The sequence below is a fragment of the Nerophis lumbriciformis genome, linkage group LG24, assembly GCF_033978685.3.
Source record: "Nerophis lumbriciformis linkage group LG24, RoL_Nlum_v2.1, whole genome shotgun sequence".
Taxonomy (NCBI): Eukaryota; Metazoa; Chordata; class Actinopteri; order Syngnathiformes; family Syngnathidae; genus Nerophis; species Nerophis lumbriciformis.
Genome location: NC_084571.2, coordinates 28056882 through 28073225, shown reverse-complemented (window position 1 = coordinate 28073225; position 16344 = coordinate 28056882). Strand labels below are relative to the sequence as shown.

General features: G+C 38.2%; 1 protein-coding gene across 2 annotated transcripts in view; it reads right to left on the bottom strand.

The window, feature by feature from the left end:
• Positions 1-7927: 7927 nt before the first annotated feature.
• Positions 7928-16344, bottom strand: part of mrc2 (mannose receptor, C-type 2) — a 101565-nt gene continuing 93148 nt past the window's right edge. For both annotated transcript variants that reach the window (XM_061981888.2, XM_061981887.1), the window contains exons 28-29: positions 9016-9039; positions 7928-8939 (exon numbers count right to left, since the gene is read on the bottom strand). In XM_061981888.2, coding sequence (XP_061837872.2) covers positions 8719-8939; positions 9016-9039 — 245 coding nt within the window. In that variant the 3' untranslated portion in view covers positions 7928-8718. The remainder of the gene's footprint in view (positions 8940-9015; positions 9040-16344) is intronic.

Here is a 16344-nt window from a genome sequence, read left to right as displayed (position 1 = left end):
TTATCATATAAATAATATAAAAGGAAATTATTTTGGAATAGTTGCTTAAAAAAAGAAGTATTTGTGTTATATAAAGGATATTTGATTAGTATTTTTGCAGGGGATGCTTTGAAACAGAAAAGTGTTGCCTACATATAAAGGATCTTTGACTGGTGCTTTTTTTTTTCAAGAGATGCTTAAAAAGAGCAAAGTGTGCTTCTCATAGAGACAATCTTTGACTAGTGGTTTTGGAACCGGTGCTTAAAAACAGCACAGTACTCCCTTTATATAGAGGATCTTTGACTAGCGTTTTTGGTATAGGTGCCAAAAGAGCAGAGTGTGCATGTTATATATAGGATCTTTGATTATTTTTGCAGGAAATGCTTTTGAAAAGCAGTGTTCCTGTGTATAGAGGATCTTTGAGTACTGTGTATGGAGGAGATGCTTTTGAAACAGAAAAGTGTCCTTGTCATAGAGAGGATCTTTGAAGTGTTTTTGAACTAGGGGCCGAAAAAACATCAGAGTGCTTGTATCATATAAAGAAGCTTTGATTATTATTTTTACTGTTGCTTATCATATACATAATATAAAAGGAAATTATTTTGGAGTAGGTACTTAAAAAAAGAAATATTTGTGTTGTATAAAGGATCTTTGATTAGTATTTTTGCAGGGGATGCTTTGAAACAGAAAAGTGTTGCCTACATATAAAGGATCTTTGATTGGTGCTTTTTTTTTTTTCAGGAGATGCTTAAAAACAGCAAAGTGTGCTTCTCATAGAGACAATATTTGACTAGTGGTTTTGGAACCGGTGCTTAAAAACAGCACAGCACTAACTTCATATAGAGGATCTTTGACTAGCGTTTTTGGAATAGGTGCCAAAAAAGCAGAGTGTGCATGTCATATATAGGATCTTTGATTATTTTGCAGAAAATGCTTTTGGAAAAGCAGTGTTCCTGTTGTATAGAGGATCTTTGAGTACTGTGTATGGAGGAGATGCTTTGAAACAGAAAAGTGTCCTTGTCATAGAGAGGATCTTTGACTAGTGATTCTGTAATAGGTGCCTAAAACAGCAGAATGCCTGTGGTATACAGGATCTTTGATTAATGATTTAGCAGGACATGTTTAAAAACAGCAAAGTGTTAATTATCAGATTTTTGACAAGCGTTTGTGCAGGAAATGCTTAAGAACAGCAGCACACTCCTGTCATAGAGAGGATCTTTTACAGTTTTTGGCATAAAGTGGTGCCTAAAAACAACACAAGGTGTGTGTCATATAAAGGTTCTTTGATTAGTATTTTTGCAGGGCATACTTAAAAACAGCAAATTGTGCCTCTTACACAAAGGATCTTTGACAAGCGTTTTTCCTTTAAACCACGAGCAGACATTTTAGCCTCACAAAATAAAAGCGCGCATTTATCCCAGGAAGAAAAGTGAATGCTCCCAAATTGCAGCTTTTGATTCGACTTTTTTTCCGACTGAGCCTCCATTTCTATGTAAATTTTTGACTGCACACTTTCATCCTGCTGAATACAAATGATGACCAGGCATATACAAACGTTGTACTATATTACATATTATCAGAGGAAAAATATTATTTGAACATTTATCTAAGAGTACTTTTCATGTTTTTTTTCCAACAATTAGTAATAATACCTGGAAGTTTGATGCGTGATATAAATAAAAAATAAACATTTAATTTTTTTTTTTTTCAATTCAATTTGACCTGTATTTTGTAAATTAAAAAAAATACATAAATGAATAATTTCACTAATTTGGACATATTTTTTTATGAATTCAATTACATTTTTTTAAATAAAAAAAGTGACATTTTTTGTATGATTTAAAAAGAAAAAAATTCTGTATAAAAAAAACAAACTGGGATGAAAAGAAAAAAAGAGTTTGAAACATTTTTTAATAATAAAAACAGTAATGTTTAATAATGATGATGATACATTTGAATATAGGGATGTCCGATAATGGCTTTTTGCCGATATCCGATATTCCGATATTGTCCAACTCTTAATTACCGATACCAATATCAACCTAAACCGATATATACAGTCGTGGAATTAACACATTATTATGCCTAATTTGGACAACCAGGTATGGTGAAGATAAGGTCCTTTTTTAAGAAATTAATAAAATAAAATAAGATAAATAAATTAAAAACATTTTCTTGAATAAAAAAGACAGTAAAACAATATAAAAACAGTTACATAGAAACTAGTAATTAATGAAAATGAGTAAAATTAACTGTTAAAGGTTAGTACTATTAGTGGACCAGCAGCACGTACAATCATGTGTGCTTACGGACTGTATCCCTTGCAGACTGTATTGATATATATTGATATATAGTGTAGGAACCAGAATATTAATAACAGAAAGAAACAACCCTTTTGTGTGAATGAGTGTGAATGAGTGTAAATGGGGGAGGGTTTTTTTTTTGGGTTGGTGCACTAATTGTAAGTGTATCTTGTGTTTGTTATGTTGATTTAATAAAAAATAAGAATAAACGATACCGATAATTAAAAAAACGATACCGATAATTTCCGATATTACATTTTAAAGCATTTATCGGCCGATAAAATCGGCAGGCCGATATTATCGGCCATCTCTATTTGAATATGTATTTTTTGTTGGATTATTTCTAATAATCAGCTACATTTATATAGGTTTTTTTGAATGGGATAAAAAAAAAATACATTACTGATAAATGTGTACATAATTTATGTTGATTTTAAACATATTTTGGGGAGTGAAAATTAATAATAATAATTTTGACAAATGTTTAAATATTATTTTATATTTTTATATTTTTGTGAACAGGTATAAAAAAAATTCATAGAATGTTACTTTTGCTTGAATTAAAATGGACGATTTGCTACTTAAAGACTTTATATTATTTTATTTTATTTTTAAAAGGCAGTTTGTCTTTTTTAAAGCTACATAGCTGCCTTTCTATTTGAAAAATAAAATCAAACAATTTATAACTGTAAAAGCTTGTTTCAGTGACAGATAGGAATAAAGACAAGAATGAATCTTCCTAAAAAAAAGTTAATCATATTCATCGAATTCTGTTTTTTTGTTTTTTGCTTTGAGGATTAAGGATGAGAGAGGAAAATGAAATGATTGTTGTTGAGCAGCAATCCCATCATGCACTGCAACATAAACAACATGATTATACATAATACAACCAATGCAAAATACATTAACCATTTTCTTTCATTTTTTTTAAATACATGAAACGCATACCTCACAGGAAGTGTAACTGCTTGGCGATATATTCACGCGTGTAATTCGTAAACAATACAGAGCAGCCTGGGCTTTGGCTAGCGATCGTGCCAAGGAGAAGCCAGAGCTTAAAGACTCATGTTCGGGGAAGTCGTGATACAAGTAATGATACAAGTAAAAAAATAGTAAAAGTTGTAAAGTTACAAATAATTTGTAGGTTTTTTTGCACAAAACATGACGATAATTTGAAGAGGAAAAGTCATAGTTTTACAAGAATAAACATTGTCCTAGTAAGAGAACACAATCATCATAGTTGGAGAAAAGATTGTTCTTGGTTTTTTTTTAAGAAAGTCTCAATTTTAATAGGAACATTTTTGTTTTGTATCTCCCCAGACTGTAAGCAAAACCAAATCGACATCACATTATCGTTACACCGCAAACATCTCACATCCTCTGTCCTCCCAGCTCCACAATACCCCCACCACACACACACACACACACACACAAACACACACACACACACACACACACACACACACACACACACACACACACACACACACACACACACACACACACACACTTTAAGGACCCAAAGAGAAAGTCATTACAGGCAAGGATTACATTGATCGCTGTGATGCCCGCTGGAGACCATGCAGAAATGTATGCGAATAAGTGGACCTCATCCTTGTGTGTGTGTGTGTGTGTGTGTGTGTGTGTGTGTGTGTGTGTGTGTGTGTGTGTGTGTGTGTGTGTGTGTGTGTGTGTGTGTGTTAGTGGGACATCATTTCATAACAAAAGTGCACATAGTTTTTGTGTTCTGTCTGTTCTGTCTGAAGTCATTGCCATGGAAACCAGTTAGTAAACACACTGGTTTTTTTTTTACTGCTGGTCACACACACACACACACACACACACACACACACACACACACACACACACACACACACACACACACACACACACACACACACATCAGCCCTATCTTTATTTCCCAGTGGGGCCGGGATGTTAGCCACAAGATTGATGTGATGGCCACACCTCTTCAAGACTGATCTGCAAGTTTGTGCAGGATGAATGGATGAATTACCAAACAAATAAAATAAGTCATTGCATGAATGACTTAATGAATGATGGAATGGATGATTGGATGGATGGATAAATGACAGCATGGATTGGAGGAATGAATACACGATGGATGATTGGATGTATGGATGAATGATAGTATGGCTTATAGAGGAATGACAGAATGGATGATTGGAGGAATGAATACATGGTGGATGATTGGATAAATGGGTGAAGGAATGATATAATCGATGAAAGGATAAATGATAGAATTGATGATTTTATAATTGATAGAACAGATGATTGGATAAATGGATGCTTTAATGACAAAATTGATGATTGGATGATTGATAGAATGGGTGGCCGATAGAATGGATGATTGGATGAATGTATAAACGAAAGAATGATAAAATGGGTGAATGTATAAATGAAAGAATAGTAAAATGGATGATTGGATGAACGCTAGAGTGGATGATTGGATGAATGTATAAATGAAAGAATGATAAAATGGATGACTGATAGAATTGATGACTGGATGAATGTATAAATGAATAAATATATAAAGATGGATGGATAGATACTTTGAACGCTAGAATGGATGATTGGATGAATGATAGAATTGATGATTGGATGAATGAATGAACGAACGATAGGATGGATGATTGGATAAATGATAGAATTGATGATTGGATGGATGATGGCCTTGATGACTGAATTAATGAATGAACGAAAAATAGAATGGGTGATTGGAAACATGATAGAATTGATGATTTGATGAATTTATAAATGAATGAATAACATAACTGATGATTGGATGAATGATGGAATGGATGATTGAATGGATGTATAAATGAAAGAATGATAGAATGGATGATTTGATTAATAAGTGAATGAATGATAGTATGGAGATGAATGATAGGACGAATAAATGGATAGATGGATGATTGATGAAATGGAGGATTGGATGAAAGTATAAATGAATGATAGAATTGATGATTGGATTAATGTATGCATCAAAGAATGATAGAATGGATGATTGGATGAATGATAGAATTGATGATTGAATGAAAGTATACATTAATAAATGATAGATTGGGTGAATTATAGAATTGATGATTGAATGAAAGTATAAATGAATGAATGATATATTGATGAATGATAGAATTGATGACTGAGTGAATGTATGAATGAATCAATGATAGATTTGATGAATGATAGAATTGATGATTGAATGAATGTATACATGAATGCTTCATAGATTGGATGAATGATAGAATTGATGATTGGATGAATGATAGCATGGACGATTGAATGAATGAATAATCAAATGATGGAATGGGTGATTGGATGAATGATAGCATTGACGATTGGAATGAATGAATAAATGAATGAATGATAGAATGTATTAATGAAGGAATGATAGAACTGATGATTGGATAAGTGACAGAATTGATGATTTAATGAATGTATAAATTAATGAATTAATGACATAACTGATGATTTGATGACTGATAGAATGGAGGATTGAATGGATGTAGAAATGAATGAATGATACAATTGATGATTGGATGAATGATAAAATGGATGTTTGGATGGATGTATAAATGAAAGAATGATAGAATGGATGATTCGATAAATAATGATAGATTGGATGAATGATAGAATTGATGATTGGATTAATGAATACATCAAAAAATGATAGAATGGATGATTGGATGAATGATAGAATTGATGATTGAATGAAAGTATAAATTAATAAATGATAGATTGGGTGAATTATAGAATTGATGATTGAATGAAAGAATAAATGAATGAATGATAGAGTGGATGAATGGTAGAATTGATGATTGGATAAATGTATGAATGAATGAATGATAGAGTGGATGAATGATAGAATTGATGATTGGATAAATGTATGAATGAATGAATGATAGAGTGGATGAATGATAGAATTGGTGATTGGATAAATGTATGAATGAATGAATGATAGAGTGGATGAATGATAGAATTGATGACTGACTGAAAGTATACATTAATGAATAAGAGATTGGATGAATGACAGAATGGATGATGGATGAATGTATAATTGAATTAATGATAGAATGGATGAATGGTAAAACGGATGAGAGGATGAATGATGGTTGTAAGAATGATGGTGATGAGAGTGTTAATAACAGACTAAGCATTGAAGCAGCAAGTGCAGAAGCAAGACGAGCTTTCCAAAAATTAATTTCCCCTTTTTTTAGTGTTTGGTTGTCTCAGTGGTACTTTTTTTAAATCATTTATTTATTTATACATATCCATCCATCCATCCATTTTCTACCGCTTATTCCCTTCGGGGTCGCGGGGGGCGCTGGAGCCTATCTCAGCTACAATCGGGCGGAAGGCGGGGTACACCCTGGACAAGTCGCCACCTCATCACAGGGCCAACACAGATAGACAGACAACATTCACACATATATATATATATATATATATATATATATATATATATATATATATATATATATATATATATATATAAAATATTGTTATTATTATGCATTAGGTCAAATCAGGTTTGATAAATTGTATAAGTTGCTCCCTGCTTTTTGAAGTAACTTTATTACATGGAGAAATTGCTATTTGGGGGGGGGGGGGGGGGGGGGGGTAATATTTTAAATATATATTTATAATTATATGATTATATAAAATATAAGTTTATTTTTTATTTTTAATATACACAATTTCGATACATTATAAACATTTTTATTTGCTTCACAGTTTAATTACATATGTATGTTATACATTTTTAATTAATTAGATTTATTTTTTTTACACATATACATACATGTGACAATTTTATGCACATTTTTGCCTGCTTTGGAGGTCAAATTTGATGTTTTTCATGCAGAAATTGTAGTGTATTAATAATATATTTGCTACAATTAATTTGTTAAATATTTATTTCAAAGTTACTTCAATTAAAAACAAAACTTTAAATACAGGCTCCAGCGCCCCCCGCGACCCCAAAGGGAATAAGCGGTAGAAAATGGATGGATGGATGGATGGAACTTTAAATACAATTATTATTTTTTAACAACTGTAAAACTATACTGTGATTTTAGAGATTAGAGCTACTACAGAAGCACATTTTGTCAAACAAAACAAGCTCCATTAAAGCAACAAACAGGCAAGTGGTGCGCTCTGCTGGACAAAAATACGCATTGCAGTCTAAATTCAAAACGGCCAACCGATGAAATGGATTAAAGATGGGAGGCTTGAGAACATAAAAACTTTTTATTCATATTTAGAAAAAAAAAAAAAAAAAGAAGGCTACAACGTTGCCTTAAAAAACGAACAAAAAAAAAAAAAGCTAAGACTTCCGGTCATATTCACAGGGTTGCCACGTAGTCTGCTGGAGACAGCCGAGTGGGGATTGTCAGTCAACATCAATGTTGCGTAACTCACAAATGTCCGCCAGAGGGCGCCCGTTTGCTTCTTTCCGCTCCACCCCTGACTCCTCACCTTCATCCCCCTATTCACCTCCTCTTCTTCTTCTTCTTTTAACCTTTCTCTCCACCCCCTCCACCCCCCTCCTTTTTCCTAAAATCTGACCCCTCATGTCCCAGAGCGCCCCACTCCCACCTTTCCCCCCCCCTCCCTCTCTAATTTCTGATTGGTTCCAGACGTGCCACTGGGCTTCTTCTTGTCGACTCAACATTCCACAGCTGGAGACAGCACACACACACACACACACACACACACACACACACACACACACACACACACCTTCTCTTCCCTTCCATGTTGGTCCCCCCCTCCCTCCAAAAAAAAAAAAAAAAAAATAACCTAAAAGAGCTCCAAAGCATTCCTGCAGAAAATCACCCTAATGCTCCAAAATCTGCTTTTTGGGGGGTAGTTAAAAAAAACACTAGTGGAGTTTTTTTCGTGTATTTACATTTTGGTGTCCTGCACATTGGGGGGTCTGTGGGGGGGGGGGGTCTCCTTCCTGGGGCAGTGGAAAAGGAAGACAAGTTTCCAAACAGAAAGAAAGAAAAGAGGTGCATAAAAACGGGGGTTGTTTAAAAAGGGGGAAAAACTGCTGAGTCAGCTCCAGTTGGAAGCCAATGCATACACGAGGCGCAGTAAAAAAGTGAAAGCGATTGGAGCGTAAAAGTCCAAGAAAAAAGTGCCAAAATGGACGATGATCATTTTATGATTTTTTTTTTAAGATTCAAGCTCACTTTATTTGTGGACCTTCTCCTCTTCCTCCTTCTTCTCGTTGTCAGCGAGACAGGGAGTGGACCTAAAGTGAAAGTAAAAGAGGTTGTGTGAGAACTTGCATTGTTGAAGCTGCTGCGTTCTACACAGCTCTTCAATTTCTTTTTTCTTTAGGGGGGGGCTTTAAAAAAATAAAAATGTCCCAAAAAAAATTAAAATGTCCAGTCTGGCGTGAGTGTTTCTACTCGGGCTGCTCGTTGAGCTCCATGTCCGACACCAGGATGTTCTTCTCCGTCTGCTCTCCTTGGCCACTGTTGGTGCGGCTGTAGCGAGCGCCATCGTAGGACCCCCGCGAGCCCAGGCCTCGCCGCCGGTACAAGTAGATGACGCCGACGATCAGCACGGCCAGCGCCACGCCCGTCACCATGACGACGATCAGCGTGGGCAGGTGGTCGGCGGCCGCTGGTCGTGTGACGGGGAAAATAGGGTCAGGGTGGTTTTGATGGCGAAAGCGGGGGGAAAATTCATGAAAACTTACATGATTCCGACAAGGAGTCCATTGCTGCAAAGAGAAAAAGAACATCTGAGACAGGTTCTCAATTAAATATGTCAGTGGGGCCCGAAATCTGGTCTCAAGAAGACCAAGGATAGCTGAATGGTTAAACAACGAGCGCCAAATCAAAGGGGACTGGGTTCAAACCCCAGTCAGATCTATCGGTAACTAGGAAAGCTTCAGCCGGTGGAGTTAATCTTGTCCATCATAGTTTACTGAGACCGGTTCTCAATTAAATATGTCATTGGGGCCCGAAATCTTGCCTCAAGAAGACCTAGGATAACTGAATGGTTAAATAACTAGTGCCAAATCAAAAGAGACTGAGTTCAAACCCCAGTCAGATCTATCGGTAACTAGGAAAGCTTCAGCCGGTGGAGTTAATCTTGTCTATCATAGTTTACTGAGACAGGTTCTCAATTAAATATGTAATTGGGGCCCAAAATCTTGCCTCAAGAAGACCAAGGATAACTGAATGGTTAAACAACTAGCGCCAAATCAAAAGGGACTGGGTTCAAACCCCAGTCAGATCGATCGGTAACTAGGAAAGCTTCAGCCGGTGGAGTTAATCTTGTCTATCATAGTTTACTGAGACCGGTTCTCAATTAAATATGTCAGTGGGGCCCCGAAATCTTGTCTCAAGAAGACCAAGGATAGCTGAATGGTTAAACAACTAGTGCCAAACCCAAAAGGGACTGGGTTCAAACCCCAGTCAGATCGATCGGTAACTAGGAAAGCTTCAGCCGGTGGAGTTAATCTTGTCTATCATAGTTTACTGAGACTGGTTCTCAATTAAGTATGTCATTGGGGCCTGAAATCTCCCCTGAAAAAGACCATGGATCGCTGAGTCATTAAAGCAGCTAGCTTCCAATCAAAGGGGACTGGGTTCAAATCCCAGTCAGTTTGATCAGTAACTTACCAAAGCTCCAGAGTTTTAGTTCACCTCCATCATAGTTTACTAAGACAGGTCCTCGATTATATTAGTCATTGGGACCTGGAATCTGGCTCAATCTAGACCATGGATAGCTGAGTGGTTAACACCGTTGGCCACCAAGAAAGGGTTACTGGTTTCAAAACCCAGTAAGGAGTTAGTGTTTTGTTTCACTATCATTGTGGTTTAGTGAGATCGGTTCTCAATTAAATATGTCATATGGGCCTGAAATCCTGATTCTAGAAGATCAAGGATAGCTGAGTGGTTCAAACAGCTATTTCCCAATCAAAGGGCATTGGGTTCAAATCCGAGTCAGGTCGATTGGTAATTAGGAAAGGTCCAGCGGGAAGAGTTAGTCTTTTATATCATAGTTTACTGAGACAGGTTCTCAATTAAATATGTCATTGGGGCCCGAAATATCCCTTTAAAAGACCAAGGGTAGCTGAATGGTTAAACAGCTAGCTCCCAATCAAAGGGTTCTGGGTTCAATCCCAGTCAGGTCGATCCGCTTGCCAAGCCAAAGTATGCAGGAGTGGGGACAACGGACAATGTGGGGGTGTTTCACCTCCCCCACACAGAGTAATGCTAAGTGGTAGCTGGTTAATAAACTTATAGTTAAAAAGGTAAGTATGGGTAATAACAAATAGTCCAAAAGTCAAGGAAACCTCGGGGGTTAGCTCCTCCTGTGTGCCGAGGCTAAAGTTGGTAAGTGTACCATCGTAATTCCTAGGCTGGGATGGGCGGGATTAGGAACATGAGTAATTGATCATTGTGAGCGTTGACCAATCAGCTCTCCTTGGTATGGGAAAGAGAAAACATTTTTAATTGTATTTTGGTTGTAAGTTACCTATCAGTCCTACTGAGATTCGAACCCAGTAGCAGGTTGGGGAGGCAACAGTTTTAACCACTCAGTTATCCTGGGTCTTCTTGAGAGAAGATTCCAGGCATCAAATGACAAATATAATTAGGGACCCCTGTCTCAGATAAACTACAATGGAGATGAAACAAAACTGAATACCAAGCCACCCAACTGGGATTCAAACCCAGATCCAATAACTGAGAGTGTGTAGTGTTAGTGCTAGTTGCTTGAGTAACATATTGTTGAAAATAAATAATAATCAGATAAAATAAATAATAATCAGATAATGGCCTGATGGCGGCGCCCTGATGGCAGCGGCTTGCAGACGCTCTTGGAAGTGTAGAGCGATTTGGCAAAAATACCCGTCAATTCTGTCTATTTCATGGCTGGCTCACAGCGTGGACACTTCGTGATCAGATACGACCGACAGACGATTCTGGATGTGGATAGATCGGGCCGTTATAGGCTGAAAGATGCGGGTACTTTCGACCTCCTCGCTAGCATGGGGATTCTTCGCTGGCTACATCCAGCGGCCTCCAAAGCAGCGGAGTTAAGTACCAGCATGGACCGTCAACGGAAGACACGTAAGCGGTGTGAGCGGAAGCAGAAGCGGGGATGCCGAGCGGGGCTAATAACAAAGCGAAAGGCTAATCCTCAAAGAAGCGCTAGTCCGGGTGAGAAGTTAGTTAAAATAGAACTAGCCAGCGCCAGGCTGGATAATACCTGCACACATAGCAACTATTTTAGAACAATACACAACTCAAAAAATGTTTTTTCTGTGTCAGAAGTAGACATGCACTCTACTGAGGTGGCAAGTTATGATGCGTTCGGTTTATCACAACATCAAGCAAACAATCGGAAAATTCCCGTCATATCAATTCCTAGATATGGTCGTAATTATTTAAATTGCACTACACATAATAAACACAACATTATTAATATTGCTACTACGGATAATTTCAACAAAAACTCCTCAAAACAGCCCACTACCTATAATATGGGCTTCTTAAACATAAGATCATTATCTTCCAAAACGTTATTAGTTAATGAGGTCATTAGAGACAATAATCTTGACGTTATTGGTCTCGCCGAGACCTGGCTCAAACCAGACGATTTCTTTGCGCTGGGTGAGGCGTCTCCTCCTGGCTATGCGGGAGCGCATATTGCCCGTCCCATTAAAAGGGGTGGGGGAGTTGCACTCATCCACAATAAAAACTTTAATCTTACCCCGAACCTAAATAATAAATATAACTCGTTTGAGATGCTTACTATGAGGTTTGTCACACCGCTGCCTCTCCACCTGGCTGTTATCTACCGCCCCCCAGGACCCAATTCGGACTTCATCAGTGAATTTTCAGAGTTCGTTGCTGATTTAGTGACGCACGCCGACAATATAATCATAATGGGGGACTTTAATATCCATATGAATACCCCATCGGACCCTCAGTGCATGGCGCTCCAGACTATAATTGATAGCTGTGGTCTTACACAAATAATAAATGAACCTACGCATCGCAACGGAAATACGATAGATCTAGTGCTGGTCAGGGGTGTCACCACCTCCAAAGTTACGATACTCCCGTATACTAAAGTAATGTCCGATCATTACCTTATAAAATTCGAAGTTCTGACTCATTGTCAACAAACTAATAATAATAACTACTATAGCAGCCGCAACATTAATGCTGCCACAACGATGACTCTTGCTGGCCTACTGCCTTCGGTAATGGCACCATTCCCAAACTATGTCGGCTCTATTGATAACCTCACTAACAACTTTAACGACGCCCTGCGCGACACCATTGATAGTATAGCACCGCTAAAGCTTAAAAGAGCCCCTAAAAGGCGCACCCCATGGTTTACAGAAGAAACTAGAGCCCATAAATTATCATGTAGAAAGCTGGAACGCAAATGGCGCGCTACTAAACTTGAGGTTTTCCATCAAGCATGGAGTGATAGTTTAACAACTTATAAACACATGCTTACCCTAGCTAAAGCTAAATATTACTCAAATCTCATCCACCTCAACAAAAATGATCCGAAATTTTTGTTTAGTACAGTAGCATCGCTAACCCAACAAGGGACTCCTCCCAGTAGCTCCACCCACTCAGCAGATGATTTTATGAATTTCTTTAATAAGAAAATTGAACTCATTAGAAAGGAGATTAAAGACAATGCATCGCAGCTACAACTGGGTTCTATTAACACAGATACGACTGTATCTACGAAGGATACCGCCCTCCAAAATAGTTTCTCTGTCTTTGATGAAATAACATTAGAGGAATTGTTAAGATGTGTCATTGGGACAAAACAAACAACATGTTTACTTGACCCATTTCCTGGGAAACTTATTAAGGAGCTTTTTGTATTATTAGGTCCATCAGTGCTAAATATTATAAACTTATCACTCTCCTCTGGCACTGTTCCACTAGCATTCAAAAAAGCGGTTATTCATCCTTTGCTCAAAAGACCTAACCTCGATCCTGACCTCATGGTAAACTACCGGCCGGTGTCCCACCTTCCGTTTATCTCGAAAATCCTCGAAAAAATTGTCGCACAGCAGCTAAATGAACACTTGGTGTCTAACAATCTCTGTGAACCTTTTCAATCCGGTTTCAGGGCAAATCACTCTACGGAGACAGCCCTCGCAAAAATGACTAATGATCTACTGCTAACGATGGATTCTGATGCGTCATCTATGTTGCTGCTTCTTGATCTTAGCGCTGCTTTCGATACCGTCGATCATAATATTTTATTAGAGCGTATCAAAACACGTATTGGTATGTCAGACTTAGCCTTGTCGTGGTTTAACTCCTATCTTACTGACAGGATGCAATGCGTCTCCCATAACAATGTGACCTCGGACTATGTTAAGGTAACGTGCGGAGTCCCCCAAGGTTCGGTTCTTGGCCCTGCACTCTTTAGTATTTACATGCTGCCGCTAGGCGACATCATACGCAAATACGGTGTTAGCTTTCATTGCTATGCTGATGACACCCAACTCTACATGCCCCTAAAGCTGACCAACACGCTGGATTGTAGTCAGCTGGAGGCGTGTCTTAATGAAATTAAACAATGGATGTCCGCTAACTTCTTGCAACTCAACACTAAGAAAACGGAAATGCTGATTATCGGTCCTGCTAAACACCGACATTTATTTGATAATACCACCTTAACATTTGACAACCAAACAATTACACAAAGCGACTCAGTAAAGAATCTGGGTATTATCTTCGACCCAACTCTCTCCTTTGAGTCACACATTAAGAGTGTTACTAAAACGGCCTTCTTTCATCTCCGTAATATCGCTAAAATTCGTTCCATTTTGTCCACTAGCGACGCTGAGATCATTATTCATGCGTTCGTTACGTCTCGTCTCGATTACTGTAACGTATTATTTTCGGGTCTCCCTATGTCTAGCATTAAAAGATTACAGTTGGTACAAAATGCGGCTGCTAGACTTTTGACAAGAACAAGAAAGTTTGATCATATTACTACTATACTGGCTCACCTGCACTGGCTTCCTGTGCACTTAAGATGCGACTTTAAGGTTTTACTACTTACGTATAAAATACTACACGGTCTAGCTCCAGCCTATCTTACCGATTGTATTGTACCATATGTCCCGGCAAGAAATCTGCGTTCAAAGAACTCCGGCTTATTAGTGATTCCCAGAGCCCAAAAAAAGTCTGCGGGCTGTAGAGCGTTTTCTATTCGGGCTCCAGCACTATGGAATGCCCTCCCGGTAACAATTAGAGATGCTACCTCAGTAGAAACATTTAAGTCCCATCTCAAAACTCATTTGTATACTCTAGCCTTTGAATAGCCCCCCTTTTTTTTTTTAGACCAGTTGATCTGCCGTTTCTTTTCTTTTCTCCTCTGCTCCCCCCTATCCCTTGTGGAGGGGAAGACACACAGATCCGGTGGCCATGGATGGGGTGCTGGCTGTCCGGGGTCGGGACCCGGGGTGGACCGCTCGCCTGTATATTGGTTGGGAACATCTCTGCGCTGCTGACCCGTCTCCGCTCGGGATGGTTTCCTGCTGACCCCACTGTGGACTGGACTCTTACTGTTATGCTGGATCCACTATGGACTGGACTCTCACAATATTATGTTAGACCCACTCGACATCCATTGCATTCGGTCTCCCTAGAGGGGGGGGGTTACCCACATATGCGGTCCTCTCCAAGGTTTCTCATAGTCATTCACATCGACGTCCCACTGGGGTGAGTTTTTCCTTGCCCTTATGTGGGCTATACCGAGGATGTCGTTGTGGCTTGTGCAGCCCTTTGAGACACTTGTGATTTAGGGCTATATAAATAAACATTGATTGATTGATTGATTGATTGAAAATAAGATAGGTTATTTGTAATTGGATTTTTTAAAAAGTTAAATAATGATTTTATTTACGTTAAGAGCCGCAATATATGTCACCTTGATGCCTCCAGCCACAGTTTTGTAAGTTACATATCAACCCAACTGGGATTAGAACCCAGCACTCTTCGTTCCCAGTGAACAGTTGTAACCACTGGCTTATCCTGGGTCTTGTGAAGAGAAGATTGTGTTCCATACACAAATGTAATCGAGGACTCCTGGCTCAATAAAGTATGATGGCGTTGGAACAAAACACTGCCAACCCCAGTGGGATTCGAACCCAGTACCCATTCATCTGAGTCAACAGTCCTAAACACTGGGCTAAGCTGAGTCTTGTGAAGAGAATATTTTGTTCCATACACAAATGTAATCGAGGACATCTTGCTCAGTAAAGAATGATGGAGGTGGAACAAAATACTGTCAACCAGACTGGGATTCAAACCCAGCACCCTTCATTCCAAGTCAACAGTCTTAACCACTGAGCTATTCTGGGTCTTGTGGAGGAAGAGTGTGTCAGAGAGTGTGGGAGTGTACTTCCTGAGCAGGGTGCTAATAGTAGTAGAAAGTTCATATTTGAGGGTGTTGACCACTGAGCTCTCCTGGGTTAATAATCAAAATAGGTTAACTGTAATTGTATAATAAAAAAAAAGAAATGTTCGCTAATATATGCTACACCATCTGAACATCACCATCTAAGCTGTGTGTAATAGCTGACAAATCACTGTATAATTGTATCTAATATAATATTTGTCATTATTAATGAGGCAGCACGGGGTACAATGGTTTTAGCATCAAAGCGAAAAGGTCCTGGGTTTGACAATGTGTGGATTTTGCATGTTTTCCCTGTAACTTACCAAAGCTCCAGAATTTTGTTTCACCCCACCAGTCCAATGTTAGCATGCTAACATTAGCTTGCTAGCATGCCAACTTTTTTGGCTAGTTTTGCAACTGTTTACCCCAGAGTCATGTAACTTGGTATGTGAAACATGCTAACTGTTAGCATGCCAACATTAGCACACATGCTACGTGTTAGCATTGTAAAAAGCAATACCAAAATGCACTATTTGTTGGTGTAGACATAGAGTAGCAACAAATCTAGAAATAAGAATTTTCTAGTTTTTAGTAGAAAATAATAATATTTTCTAATAAAAAT